The sequence below is a fragment of the Chroicocephalus ridibundus genome, chromosome 6, assembly GCF_963924245.1.
Source record: "Chroicocephalus ridibundus chromosome 6, bChrRid1.1, whole genome shotgun sequence".
In the NCBI taxonomy this organism is placed as follows: domain Eukaryota; kingdom Metazoa; phylum Chordata; class Aves; order Charadriiformes; family Laridae; genus Chroicocephalus; species Chroicocephalus ridibundus.
This window is the reverse complement of record NC_086289.1, coordinates 6,745,086-6,759,510: the sequence shown is the minus strand read 5'-3', so window position 1 is coordinate 6,759,510 and position 14,425 is coordinate 6,745,086. Positions and strand designations below refer to the sequence as shown.

Here is a 14,425-nt window from a genome sequence, read left to right as displayed (position 1 = left end):
TATCCTACTTGATTCTATGCATATGATTTAAAAGAAGAGGAATTTTGGTGAAGATTTGGCTAAATGTTCTGTCTCCTCATCCACCAACTAGTTTGTGCCAGAATTGTTCTTCCATTGACCTGTTGTCTTGCAGATAAATTAGTCCATCCATGCAAGGTCTTCAAGGACCTACTACCCCTGTGTTTTGTTTTCGTGGACCTGCTTATCTAATGGACCAAGGATGCTGAGTTCAGTTAGTGTCCATTGCTCCATTAGAGGTACCCAGGAAACAGGCAGGACTTGCTGTAGCAGATAGAAGTGGTGCATTGCCCTTCTCTGAAAACAAACAAGGCTGAGCTAAGGATGGTTACCAACACTGACTCCATGGACGAAACTCCCCTTGAGTTCAGCAGAGACAGGCCCATGAGCAGAAAGGGCTGGTTCAATGTGTCGTGTGATGTACTGGAATATACTGTGATAGGTGGGGGGAAGTAGAATTTGATAGTGAAGTCACCCTGCCTAAGCAACATGGGAAAATTATTCTCACAAGAGTAAGAAAAAAAAAAAGGACAGAGAAAAAGCACATGGGACTTATGAATATGCATTTATATATGTTATTAGGGTATGTCAGACCTCTTCTTGAAAGTGTTCACTGAAAGCAAGCAGAAGCAACAGTCTCTATTTTGACTGTGAACACTTTACAGCTGGTAATTTTCAAAGGGTTTCACACCAGCATGTCGAACAGTGCAGTCCTAATCCATTTACCTTTGGCCATTAGGTAACAGCAATTACAGTTCCCCTCTGTACTTCCCTCTGGGCACATTCAAAACCAACTAGAGATAAAAATATCTTTGTGGAGCTCTTGCTTTTCTGACACCCTTACCATTCCTCTTGGCATGTTTCAGCTCCTCACCAAAGATGTGAAGCAGCGGCTGGGATGTCAAGGGGAAGGTGCAGCAGAAGTGAAGAGACACCCCTTTTTCAAGAGCATGAATTTCAAGCGGTTAGAAGCAGGAATGCTGGATCCGCCCTTTGTCCCTGATGTAAGTACAATAGGAAGAACCCCCAGTGGCCTCTTTCAAGAGATTTGTTTCTGAAAATAACTTCTTTCTCTTAGAGCTGTCATCACTCCCTGCATGGGTAGCCGCCCTAGGAAGATGTGATAAGCAGTAGGGGTGGCGTGGGGAGGCTGGGAGGAAGAGGGGAGCTGCTCTGTAGACATGTGCATGAAGGGTGGGTGAGCCTCCATGTAGGGTGGTAACCTGGGCCTTGATTCATTCCCGCTCACTTTACCGCAGTCGTCTTCTGTGACACTACAGGCACCACTTGATCTGTTCATGCCTCATTTCACAAACTTTTAAAATGGGAACCTTTACGTTCCCTTATCCATGGCAGTAGTGTGAGAATAAGTGTGCTCAGGACCAGGTGGTGCTTGGAACAATCAGCAATGAAAGCCACATGTACACATACGGATATATAGATAGATATGCTGAGGGGAAACCAGAATTACAAAGTCTGAAGCTCTACAGAACTGAGGAATAGACTGGATAAAACAGGCATTTTTTACAGAGAGTCTGAACCAGGTTCAGATATCAAGTGTCACCTCAAGCAGAGGAGGGGACTGGGACCTGAGAGAGCATTTTGAACTTGCTAGTGTTAGTGTTCATGGGACACAGAAACCAGCCTTGAGTCCTTACTCGGGTTTACGCACCAGTCTTGCACACACTGAAAGTCTTTGTTGCATTGGCAAGAACAAAACTTTTTCCACCCTTTTGTGGTATTGGTCTCTACCCCAGCACACAGAGTTATCTGATTATTTTCCTCCTGCAGGGCTCTCTTTCTGGCTAGGCCTTCTATCCTTAAAGTTCCCATATGGTTCTAAGTAAACACTGCCATTTTAACGTATTAAGGAAAGTAACGTCTTGGCAGCTCTCATTCACATTGCTGCAAACTCGACCAAACCAAAGTGGTCTGAACGCTACAAAAGTTTACTTTAGCTGCTCTGGTTTTGCTTTACATTTTACTATGCGGCCTAGTTATTCCTGCCAATTAGCCCATGGTGTTACAACCTGCTTTAGTGGGAAGAAATAGGAGACAAGCTACTATTTCTTTCTGATGTAGAAAATTAGAAAATTCTGGGCTCAAATTTGGGATCCGCCAGAGTGTATTAAAAGCTTAACTGTGGCATGTAAGGCCTAGAAGGCACCACTTATAGACATATTTGCTAAAGCAGAGGCACATAAATTTTTATGGCTATTTATTGGGAACTCAAGAGCTGCCCCTAATTTAATTTATTTGGCATTTCATCCATAGATTTCCAAGTCTTTACTGAAGTCAGCTGAATCACCCAAACCTATATAGCTAATGGCAGGGGTTGTAATCCATCCCATGTCTCTCCATCCTCTTCTAGACTACTCTGTCTCCACAAAAATGTTATGGATTGCAGCCGTCAGGAATGCAGAGGGATGCAGCCACCAGCAACTAGGACTTCTGTCAGGAATCAGCTTGATTTGTTTGGTCACAGTGCTCAGATCTAGATAAAATAGTGCTCGGTTGGCCCTCTGGGCTGTGCCTTCATGGTGCCATGTGTAGACAGTAGGATTCAACACGTGCTTGAGTTCAGCAGGTTGAGCTAGTCCCACAAGCCACCCCTCAATTATTCCTGCGCATCAAAGGATAAATGTGTTGTGGATGAGAGCTGTCTAGGCACGCAGATGACCACGCTATGACAGGTAGCCAGCGATGACTATTTCTGCTTTCTGTGGCCGACTGCTGGAATATGAGCTAAAAGCAGCTTCACTGCAAAGAGTCCTGTCTCTGTCATCCCAGAAAATTAAGTAGTTTAAAAAGGCAAGGCCATTTGACTGTTTGAAGAAAGGCAGCCAAGTTAAAAGAGTTAATAGAGGTGATTCTGGACGGCTTCCAGCAGCCCAGCTATTAATAAAAACAATGGAAAAATGCCAAACCTCTTCTGTTTTCTTTAGCAATTAGTATACATTCCTTTAAACTTTTAAGCTGCAAACTCCGCAGCTGTCTGAGCAGAAGGACACTTTTACCTGAGGTCCCTTTTCAGGGCTGTCTCCAGCGTGTCACTCATAAACATTCTGGTTTTCTGTTGTTTCCTCTCTAAAAGAAAAGACTACAGAAGGATTTGATTTTTGTTTTCTTGTCCTCTCTGTCCTTTTCCCCTCACCTCTTAACCATATGGTACATGGATGACTAAAACCCACTTTAGCTGTGCTGATGCTTTAAGGACTTCAAAGTGGGAAGCTTAACATGCTTAAAGCGAAGTCAGCCTTTGATGATAAACATGTGGGCAGAGCAAGTCTAGAGAAGCAGAGTGCAGAGAGTCACTTGTTGTTAGGCATTCTCACTTGACTGAATCTGTGAATGAAAGCACATGGTCAGACTCAGAAGTATTTTTTCTCTTGCTGTTTTATTTTTTTTTTTTCTGCTGAGATAGCCCAGAGCAGTGTACTGCAAGGATGTCTTAGACATCGAGCAATTCTCCACAGTGAAAGGAGTTAACCTGGACCAAACAGATGATGATTTCTATTCCAAGTTTTCCACAGGATCAGTGTCTATTCCATGGCAAAATGAGGTAAGGATGTATCATAGTAAAAGTACTCCAATAAAACCTCTAACACAGGTGGTTTAAGAGGAGCTGTATATTTCCAGTAATATATAGCTATTGGGTAACTTGCCAGGCTCTAATGCTTTCATAAATTACAAACGGCCTCTTTCAAGATCTGTAATGTACCACAGATGTCAGGTTCAGGTGACTGTACCTGTTGGCTCTGCATATTTGTGTATATTGGCAAGGATCCTCCTGTACATCCTTCTCCTGGATTTCTACAGAGGTGTTTCAACAACAGCTCTGAGGAACTTCCGTGGGATGGCTGGAAGTCCTAATGGGAGGCTCCTCCCTTGGTGATCCTGATCTCATGATCTCACCCATGGTCTTGTACCTCCACCGGGTCCCCGCTGCAGCTCCAGGTTTCCAGATCTGGGTCTTTGTTTCCGTTTGGTATCAAAACACGGCCAACAGTGGATTTTATATTCCAACTCTGGATCAAACTGCAGATCCACTTGGGCAGAGGGGTGGTAATAGCTGGGATGTTGAGCGTGCCTGTCTTTACCCAATATTCTCCACAGTGCTAAAGAAAAGAACAGAAAGCTTTATGGGGCAACTTCTAAGATGACTGATGTGCAAACATGCAGAGCAGCCCCAGCCTCTGTTTTGATATATCCTAGTTACCTTCTATAGTCACCAGCAGGAATTCAACTGTTAACTCTCCTGACATATAGCTCAAGCTGCTGGTCCTGATCCTGACTTTGAATAACCTAGCACTACTGCAGTATATTTAATGCAGATGTGTAACTTCTTTTTTTCTTTCTTATGGTATTCCACTAGATGATAGAAACAGAGTGTTTCAAAGAACTGAATGTATTTGGACCAAATGGTACTATTTCACCAGACCTAAACAAAAGCTACCCCCCAGAGCCACCCAAGAAGGGATTGCTACAGAGAATATTTAAACGACAGGTGAGATCTTTTATGACTAAGACAACGAGCATCCCATAGATGCCCAGTGTCACAGCCCTATTCTGGTGGTATTTTTGTAGGAGAAAGACAGTACTTCTTAGAGAGGGCTTGCTGTCACAGTTACCTGGTAATTTCCTGACTAATACTGCCTATCCCAGGTTTCCCATCAGTGATATGCTGAAATTCCTTTCAAAACGGTTATATGGTTTTAATAAGTTCCTTGTGAAAATTTTTGATTTAAGTGTTAAAAAAAAACCAAAACACAAAAAAGAAAATGCAAATGTTGAGTGAGGTAGTCACGTCAGGAAACCAAGACACTAGAGAAGAGAGCAGACCAGTGATATACAAAGTGATATACAGCTTTCATGAGGCACCATGGCACCAACTGCAAATCTAAATAATCTTAGACTGATCTATTTCTGTCTGGTTAAAACCATGCCTGAGCATTGGCACGTATCCTCTGTATTAGGCAGATTTAGCAGATACTGACATTTTGCAGTGAATTGATTTGGCTCCTGGAGCTCGAGTGTGACTTCTTTGCTGCATTCCTCAAGAAATGCCATGGTCCTCCTGACCTAGAGAGAATGCAGGTAAGAAAGTGAAGAATATTTTACATCCAAAGACCTTCAAACAAAATCTCGCAGCCCAGTCAGTACATTATCACCATAAAATGAACAATGTTGGACTAAAAGAAAGCATTGCATATTTGGGGAATCTAATCGGCATTGTCTTCTTTTTTCTACAGCATCAGAACAATTCAAAGAGTTCTCCAAATTCAAAGGCCAGTTTAAATCACCACATAAATTCAAATCATGTAAGTTCAAACTCCACTGGAAGCAGCTAGTTCCAACTCAGTTTTAAGAAACAACACGTTACATCCTTCCACTATAATCTATGGAGCTTCTATGGATGAGAGAGCCTCCACCGTTGAGTGAAAAAATATTATCTCCCCAAAATGGAGATTTTCTATCCATTCCTTCAGTGGAGCCTCGCATTTTAAGAAGAATTTTCCACTCAGGTCTGTTTTTGGAGGTGGCACTCAAGACTGTGTGAATCAAATTTGTCTATTTAGAACATTGCAATAGAAATTCAATGAACATGACTACTTGCACGTATTTAAACAGCATCATACTAGAACTGAATTTTGTCTTTATTATTTTTAAAGAAAAGTTTTGTAAATTTCTCTATTGTCTCAGTTTACATTTTGTACATTTGTATTTAAATGAAAGTCAGACTTTGGAGGTGTATATTTTCCAAGCAGCAGCTGTAAAGCCATGTGTTTTAAGACATTTTTTTAAAAGAAAAAAAAAATGTGACTCAAGACTTCCAGAGCCTCAAATGAGAAATCATTCTTTTTAGTAATTCTAGAAAATTATTCATAAATCACTTTATCAGACTGGGTTTTACTGACACGCATTTTTATGGAACAGTTTATTCTTAATTATTTTACATCTGTATATTTGGTTTACAGCAACACTGCATACATTTCTCCTCTTCATTAGTTTGTAATGTCTCGCATTAAATGCTAAAAGACAAGATTTTGATGCATTCAAGAATGCTACTTGCTATGCCTAAGGTTTGTGATGTCATGGGGCCAGCACAGCTGAGATTTGCACTTACATTGTTAGCTCATCAAAAACCTTTTGGTTAGAAAGGGAACCCTATTTTAAGCCCTTCTCCTTCACTAGTTTTTGTGCCATTTCTAATGACAGCAAGAACAAAACTGAGTGAGAGGTGACCAGGAAAGCAAGTGACCATTTGTTTTCCAAGGACTTGAAACCTGCACTTGCTGAAATGAGAGTAAAACTCAAAGTGTTCTCCATGGTGCAGTCAAAAGTCCGAGGCCTTTCCATAGTTGCTCATATCAAAACAGGTAGCAAGAGAGAAACTCAGTAGTCTGGTTTGTGCTGACCATGAATTCATGCCAGCTTTCTAGAGCTGAGCTGTGGAGGTTCAGAGTGGGATCTGAGCTGCTTTTGAGCAGTAGCAGAACCCGTAGGTTGTGTCTGCACTTGAGAGTTCTTCCACGTGTCATGCCGAACACACCATGACTCGTCCCCTCAGTTAGGTCCTCAACTTAATTGAAGAAAATCAGTTATGAAATAATACCTCCCACTTTTGGTTCCATCATTCTTTGTCCAGGATCCTTTAACCATTGACAAAAACATTGTTCCCACTAGTATAAACAGAATCAGTCAGGATCAGTAGCAGTACCTCAGGTATCAGAATCATGCTCTTCTCAAATATGCCGCTATCTATTATTACTAAGAACACCAGATCAAAAATATGGTTACTGCTCTTCAACAGGAATTAGAAAACGTCTGTCCCCTAAGTGCAGGCAGAATCTCCATAGCCCACTGTGTTCTGTAAAACAGGTTGGTTCGCTGTGCTCTTTACTGTGTCATCTAGAGTAGACTGGTGATTTGACACCTTTGGGTCATCAGGAACATCTGAAGGTCAGCCTGGTGTGTCTAAAACCCTGTTGGCTAGTAGTGCAGTTATCCCAGGGTACAAGGAAGCACTATTCCAGCGGAAGTCTTCGTAGCCAAAGTTAATTAAACTGTCATGTATGTGTTCTCTCTGGCCAATGCAGAAGGGAAAAAAGATGGGGTTAGTAGTGACAAAGCTTTGAGTGAGAAAGTCACAGGAATGACATACTTGAGGTTATGAGGGAGAGAGACAGAACAGGCCAGAGCTGGCATAAAGCAGCTGACAGAGAAAGGTCAAGAAAGGGAGATTGGGCTTTGGCACCTTTATCAAGAGTAAAGTATGTTAAGATGCAAGCCTCCAGTTTTCCTGATCCCTAGCAGACATCTAGTGAAGCTGTGTAAGTGTGCCATAATGTCACCAAGAAGTTCTTCCTCTTTTTCCTTCACATCAGTGTGGCCCAGAAATTCCTTTTGCCTGTAGTGGTGGTGCTCGGGGAGAGCTTCAACCACTCTCCCATGTCAGATGATGGCATTGCAGATCTTACGGAAGATGCAAGATTTTAGACAGTAATAGATGAGAATTTTAAGTAATTTTCTCTGTGTGTATCAGCTACAAACTAAATCTGTAATGGTTTCAGCTTCCTGACAGGAGGGGAATGAAATATTGTAGAGGCGAAAGCCACTATGCACAGATGGGACTGTTACCTCCAGTTCTGTTCTCATGGCCTGATGTAAAGCTGCCTAAGTCAACAGGAATCTGATCAGTCACTTGAGCACGCTCTGGATGAAGACATACTTGCTCTAGGAGATTTTCACATGTGGGATTTCACCTGATTTCAAGAAATGTAGGTGAGAAGTGGAGGAACAGATCTTAGCCAGACAACTGATGTATATCAGTGTACCTCAGACAAGACAAGACACACATCTTAGTTCTTCTTGGAGAACTGCAGATTTTGTGCATTTCTGATCTGTTTCTGTCGCTCTTAAGACATCACCTTCTAGCAGTATGGTATACCATACGCTTCTGCAGCCTCAGTTGATTTCATCCTGTGCACTGATGCTAGGGGAAGGGGGTGCTGGCTGGGGGCTAGAGAGAAAGACTAAGCTCTTTTATTCCACTACTGCCATTATCTCACTTTGCAGCAAGAGACAAGCATCAGAAAAATGTGGCTGATACTATCTACCTACCACCATGAGAAAGGAAAAAAGACGGTTGGGGAAAGCTTAGTCCATTACTATTTCATTGGATAAATCTGATGAAGCTGCAGTTATTGGCCCAAGGTCTTCATCTCCTACATGTTACCAGTTTGGCACACAAAGACTACATTTTCTTTCTGTACCAGTTCCCACTTGGGAAATAAAATCCTAATAACAACAAACCCCTTCCTGAAAGTTGGTGAACAAATTGCAAATAGGTTGTAGATGGTCTTATACCTTTTAGATGCTATCAGCCTTAACTAGTGGTGGATGACTTTTTTATACGACAACAGTGAATGACAGCAAATGTGCCTTCTCCTGCTCTCCTTTCAGCTGGGGCAGTTCCTTACTCGGCACCTCTAGGACTCTAGCAGCAGAGACACGGGGACAGTGCGAAGTCCTCGGATGGTGAGAGAGGCATTCATTGAGTCCTGATGCTTGGAGGACATTATGCTAGGGTTAGATATCCTGAATCCTCAAGATGGTATGGAGGAAGGATGCTTACATGCACTTCAAGCCTGGGATGAAGTCCCTCGGGATCCCAGCCCCTTGGGAGCAGTCAGTGAGTAAGGGGAGAGACAGAAAACAAAACCAGTTGAGGGGATTTCATGCCACATCCCTCAAGTGTTGCTGTCCTGTCTGACAAACTTTAAACAGCAGCAGAGGCAGCAGAATTGTTGTACTCTTTCAGTATCCAAGCCCTGAAAGACTCAATCAGTATCATATGTTACGAGTGATAATGAAGTCCTAGGAATCTTCTAGTCGGGATTTGCCTACAACAACAAAACCTGCAGGATTTTCTTTTTCATTACTCCTTTCTTTCTCTCTCTTTTTTTTTTTTTTTTTTTAAATTATCTAGTTCACCTTGTACCCAAGGGCCACGGTCCTCTCACTTCCACTGTGTGACCAGGTGCAATCTGAGCCTAGACACTTGGCATCTGGCTTCGTGGACCCAAATTCAAAAAACACTGGGAGTTGTGGTTGTGCAGGAGCTCTGGGGAAAAAAAAAAAAAAAAAGACTTGTAGTTTCATCATACAACCTTGGAGAGCATTTGCAATGGGATTTTTAGTATTTTGGTTCAAAGTGAATAGTTTTTCAGGCAGGTTTGCACATAACAAAGGATCAGAAAGGAGTAATTATTGAATAGCTTTCCAGACTGATACATTTTCTGTACCTCCTTTCCGATTGCAATACAAATTCTTTCAAAAAAATGCATACATTCGGATCTGGTTGCTTGTTTTATCAGACAGATGAGCAAACTTAGCTCTTTTTAAGAATCAGAAGTCTTTTGCAATCTGATCCGGAATTATGCAAGCATGTTTTTTATTTTAAAATCTTTACTGAGTAGTCTGATGAACACTAATTAGTTTATGGGTTTTTATGATTCAGATGTTTGCTATTCATTTTCTACAGTGTCTCATCATTCATTTAAGTCTCGTAGCATTTTTTCCCACTCTCTGGTTGGATGAGAGGTTTTTTTAAACAAAGGCACAATGAAGGAAAAAAATAACAAATAATGAACTCTTACGTGTGCATTCTTGGCCTGGATTGTCTAAAGAGAGATATTTTTTTTACAAGAATGACCATGACCCAGTTGTGTTTCCGAACAAAAACCTGCTTGTGAAGCTTGGAAAGGTGTGAAGATAATCAAAGCAAACAGGTACTGGAGATCAAACTGAGCGTTAGGGAGCTGCAGAATTCAATATCGCAGCATTCGTCTGGCCCTACTGATCAGGGGTGCCCGGTAACTGGCAGTTTGGAGGCAATACCAGCTATCCGTAAGAACAGTTTGGTACCGTCTCAGTTTGCAGTCATCCCCCTCCCCCAGAAGCTGTGGCTAACAGTGCCATCAGCAGCTGGGAATCAGACTTGGCTGACCCACTGAAGCATCTGATTTGAAGACACTGACTCTTGACGTTGTTCAACCAGACCTCATGATCCAGTTTGAATTCTTTGCTTCATCTGTCAAAGCCTCCCATTTCAAATCTGGTTGCTGTTGATCTTTTAAAGTTGCTTCAGCTAAAAAGAAAACCAGAAAATCAATCTGTGATACTGACAAAACCATGGGCAGGACATGGAAGACGGAGAAGCTGAGAGCTCTGGAGGACAGTGTGAAAACTACCACAGTGTGTGAATCTTCAGCAAGTGTCAAATGGCAGCTATTATCACACATCGCTGCGCATTATTCCTTGGTTCATCGTATGTTGCTCACAGTTTTTTGAGTAACCTTGAAATTGCCCACACAAGGTCATATTAAGCATAGGGTCTGGCCCGTGGCTCAAAGACACGATTGCTGTGAGAGTCAGGTGTAACAGTTTGACGAGGCACGTGGGTATCCACTCAGCCTGCATGAACAGCCATCGCACAGCTCTGTTGCCATGTATCCGAGCCTCGGTCAGGACTTCCCTATGTAGACTTTTCTGCAAGAGCAATAAATGCACACCCTTATAGCACAGCTGCTTCATCTTATGGACATCCATGGAACGGCTGGCTGCAAGACCTGACTTCATTGTGGACAAGATATAGGTGTTTTAACTTCTCCTCCACAGTTGTGATTTTTTTTTTTTTCAGTTCAGATTTGTGATACTCACTTGTTAAATATCTCAGTGCAGATGAGATCATCCATCAGGCATTTCTAGGCATTTCTCGTACAATCTTTGAAAAGACTGGCCTTCACTTTGAAAGCACATCCTTGGGTTCATCTGCCCTTTGGGATGTAGACCATCTTCCTTCGTGTGTGTAGCATGAAGCACAAAGTAGCCTGCGGAGCTCTAGAAGTCCAGTCTAAAATTGATAATACTGAGGTAATAGGTGCCAACTTCATAAAACTCCACTTTTTGTCTTGCCCTGCAACAAAGAGGTCCAGTGATGGATGTAACAGGACACAGAGACTTAAAGGCTCTTCTGCCCAAGGATGGTCCTGGCCTGTCTTGGCTGCGGGGAGGTACGTTTGGCAGTGAAGTTTGGGAGAATCAGTCTGCTCAGTGGCTCCGTGGAAGACAGAAGGTTCCAGAGTTGTCTATGGCAAAGCCTTCCACAGATACGACCTGCAATTTAAATACTACTAATTTTTTAGAGTAAGGGTAATAATGACTGACACCCTCCTGCCAAAGCTGAGCGAAAGACTGCATAAGTTTAAAACAATTCTTCGCTTCTGTGTGCTGGGCAGGACACAATCTCTTTTTATACTAAATAATATTGTTTATGCAGTGCTGGCTGGTAAGAACTTTCTGTCCTTAACTGCAAAAAGAAAAGAGAAAGAAATTGGCTGAGAGAATTTTGCGAATTATTTCCTTTAGGGAAACCACCAAAGAAGGTGAAAGCCAACAGTATGCTACAGTTATTGTACGCTCACCTCCCCCAAACGTCGCTGTGATAATACAAATACAAGCTGCTGCAGTTGGCTCAGCTAAGCTAGTGTACTGACAAACGGGCTTTATGAAAGAAACAATTTGCAACAGATTGCTGCCTATTCACTAAAATGAATATTACTGCTGGCGCAAATGTATTCTCCTTGGTTTGGGTGCTGGAGCCAGAAGTGGTGGTTTCTATTCCTGTTCTGCCCGTGTTTTTCTTCACTGCCCTGGGCAAACCTCTGGGCGATTTTGTTTTCCCGTTCTTAAACATGGAGGGATGCTCTCTGTCTATCAAAAGGAAGCACTTTGGAGTCTGTGCATAAAATACATCAATATCAACTCTTTGTATTATTATTTAAGTGAAATAGGCTTAATATAGCTACTCTTATTTACATGAATAGGGAGATGACTCTTGTAAATTAGGGCTCTTTTTTGTTATTCATTTGTCTTTGTTCCTTGGAGGTATTGAAGCAGAATGCCCTGCACTTCTGTAAAGACATCTCCAACAGAGGATAAGACGACAGTGCAAATGTTGAAGTATTCATTTCTAATGTAAGAGCTAGCGAGTAATTGCAGCATTCACAAACACTTCCCCTTTTTTTTTTTTAATGTTGGAAATAAATAGTTATGAGGAAGGGAACAAAATAACATTCGTTGGGTCAACTTTTCTTGGCCAAGCCTGCAAACGAATCCCTAGGTACCAATTAAGGGAGATGCTGTGTGAAGTCCCAAAGATGCACGTGTGGCAAACATTGGGTCAACTCACTGCCCAGCTGTGGAAACAAAAGAGGCGACCGCATGCCTGGGATGAGCGGGCTCCAAAGGGCAACTCCAGGTTTTCTGGAGAATCGGCGGTCCTGTGGAGAAGATTCACTCCCAGAGAAGAAACATTTCAGGTAGTGGCTGGATGACAAATGCATTTTCCTGTCTCGTCACCCCACACGCAGCTGTTAGATATGTTTATTAGCAAGCTCAAATGAGTTATGTTTCATGTATTGAATGGGGTCTCCCTTAATTGCATTTCTTTTAAACACTGGACACTCTTCTACGAGACGTAACATTTTAGCCTTTTGAAGGCGAAAGTTGTAAAAACTTTATTTTGTGTTTCTGAGCAATGTAGATAGACCTAAAGATTTCATGAACTATCATGTGGTTGCCCATATCTGACTAATAATTAAATTGTGAAATTGCAGTTTCATATTAGGGTTAGTCTTTTCACCTGCTTTAAAAATGAAAAATCATATTTGGTATATAAACACACACAGAGTATCCTTCTGGTTGAATTTCAAGAGCATATCCAGGATTAAATGTTTTTAAGCACTTCTAATACTGTAGTCTATAAGAGGAGCAGACACTTCTAAAGCAATGTTAAAAGTTGTCTTTCATAACTGAGGCAACAGATCATTTTTGTAATAAATTCAAGCAAGTGTTCTCAATTAGAAGAGCTAGTGGCTGTTGGTATTGTACAAAAAAAATCATTCTAGTATCCAAAGGGTTAGGGGTGGGGAGGGTCTGTTTGGTTTTGTTTCTCTTTCCAGGGAGATCTTTAACATTGTTTGATGAAGCTAGTTTCATTTTGGGATTGTTACTGAAGATAAAGGCTTCTGTGTTCTATGGCTGCTTGGATTCTTCGTACATAATGTCCTAGTAATGTCACAGTGCTGCTGTATCTAGATCAAACCACTGTTTTGATTGTTTTTTTGGCTTTTTTTTAATAAATTCCTTAATTTAAATACATGAAAACTATTCTTTTTGCTTTAATGAGGCATGTAATCAAACAGAGCTTCCTCAAGTCCTTGGGATCTTGAAGGTCATTGCAGTGAGAGTGGGATGAAGCTCAGATCTTGCTAGATGCCTTTGTGGATTCATATGTTTTACTATTACCATCTTTTGTATTTTCTGGCCCATCACATCTTCACAGAGACTGAAGAAACTGAAAACCAACCTGAGGTTGTATCTCACTTTGTGGAAGTTCAGATTCTCATCTGCAAGCAGGTTGTGTTTCCCCTGAGGTGTCCTCCCTCTGCCTCCCATCCTCACATCCCCAGCCTTCCGCTGCACTGCACGCTCTCGGCTGAAACAACTCTTTATGGCCTTAGAAACAACTCTTTATGGCCTTAGAAACAACTCTTTATGGCCTTAGAAACAAGTTCAAGGATGACAAAATCACTAGTAGGAACACAAGCTTCAGAAGACACGAACTATTGTTTTTTGAAGTTGAGCACTCTCTGATTTACGAGGCCCTACAGAGGACTTACCCTAAGCTCCAATTAGGCAGAGGCAAAGTGGTTAGAGAAGGAAACCAACAACCACAGCCAACCAAGGGTGCTCTTCTGGATGCCGTACAGAAAGACCTAAACCAAAGAGTAGCTGCAAAGTCACCAGGAGGAAAGTGGTGCAGTGCTTTTTCTTTAAGGGGAGAAAGAAGACCTTTTCATGGAGGCATAGAGAATATTTTTATGAGGCTGCTAATGGCAAACAGTGTTTGCATCAAGTTTCATGGAAGAGCATTGTGAAAACAGATTATCTACACAAAAGCAGCAGCTACATCCAACAGCTAAACCCCGTAAAACCTAAGGTAATAGACTGCATAAATTCAGGTCATGCGTATTATCACTTTCCAAACAAACCCAAGCCATTTTTCACAACATTTTAACAATCTGAGAGGATGTGAGATGAAATTTTATTCCTTTTCTAACATTCTTGGTGGTTTTGTTCTCTCTGTAACTTAATGTCCTTTCCGTACAGCAGCATCTAGATATGTTCCCTCTTGGGAGATGTAATCTCCCTTAGATTTTTCCACTATCTCCGGCATGAGATGCGCAGCCTCTCAGAGGGAAGTCATAACACTATTTTGAAGGAAAGCCAATTAAAAAAAACATGACAACTTATTTAATCCCGTAGGGTGCTTTACAGA

The 14,425-nt window shown here is 41.7% G+C and overlaps 1 protein-coding gene across 2 annotated transcripts in view; it reads left to right on the top strand.

Annotated features, from left to right (window-relative positions):
* Nucleotides 1-11,835, top strand: part of GRK5 (G protein-coupled receptor kinase 5) — a 170,293-nt gene extending 158,458 nt beyond the window's left edge. For both annotated transcript variants that reach the window (XM_063338271.1, XM_063338272.1), the window contains 4 exons: nucleotides 885-1,022; nucleotides 3,443-3,580; nucleotides 4,394-4,525; nucleotides 5,271-11,835. In XM_063338271.1, the coding sequence (XP_063194341.1) occupies nucleotides 885-1,022; nucleotides 3,443-3,580; nucleotides 4,394-4,525; nucleotides 5,271-5,369 (507 nt within the window). In that variant the 3' untranslated portion in view covers nucleotides 5,370-11,835. The remainder of the gene's footprint in view (nucleotides 1-884; nucleotides 1,023-3,442; nucleotides 3,581-4,393; nucleotides 4,526-5,270) is intronic.
* Nucleotides 11,836-14,425: the final 2,590 nt, after the last annotated feature.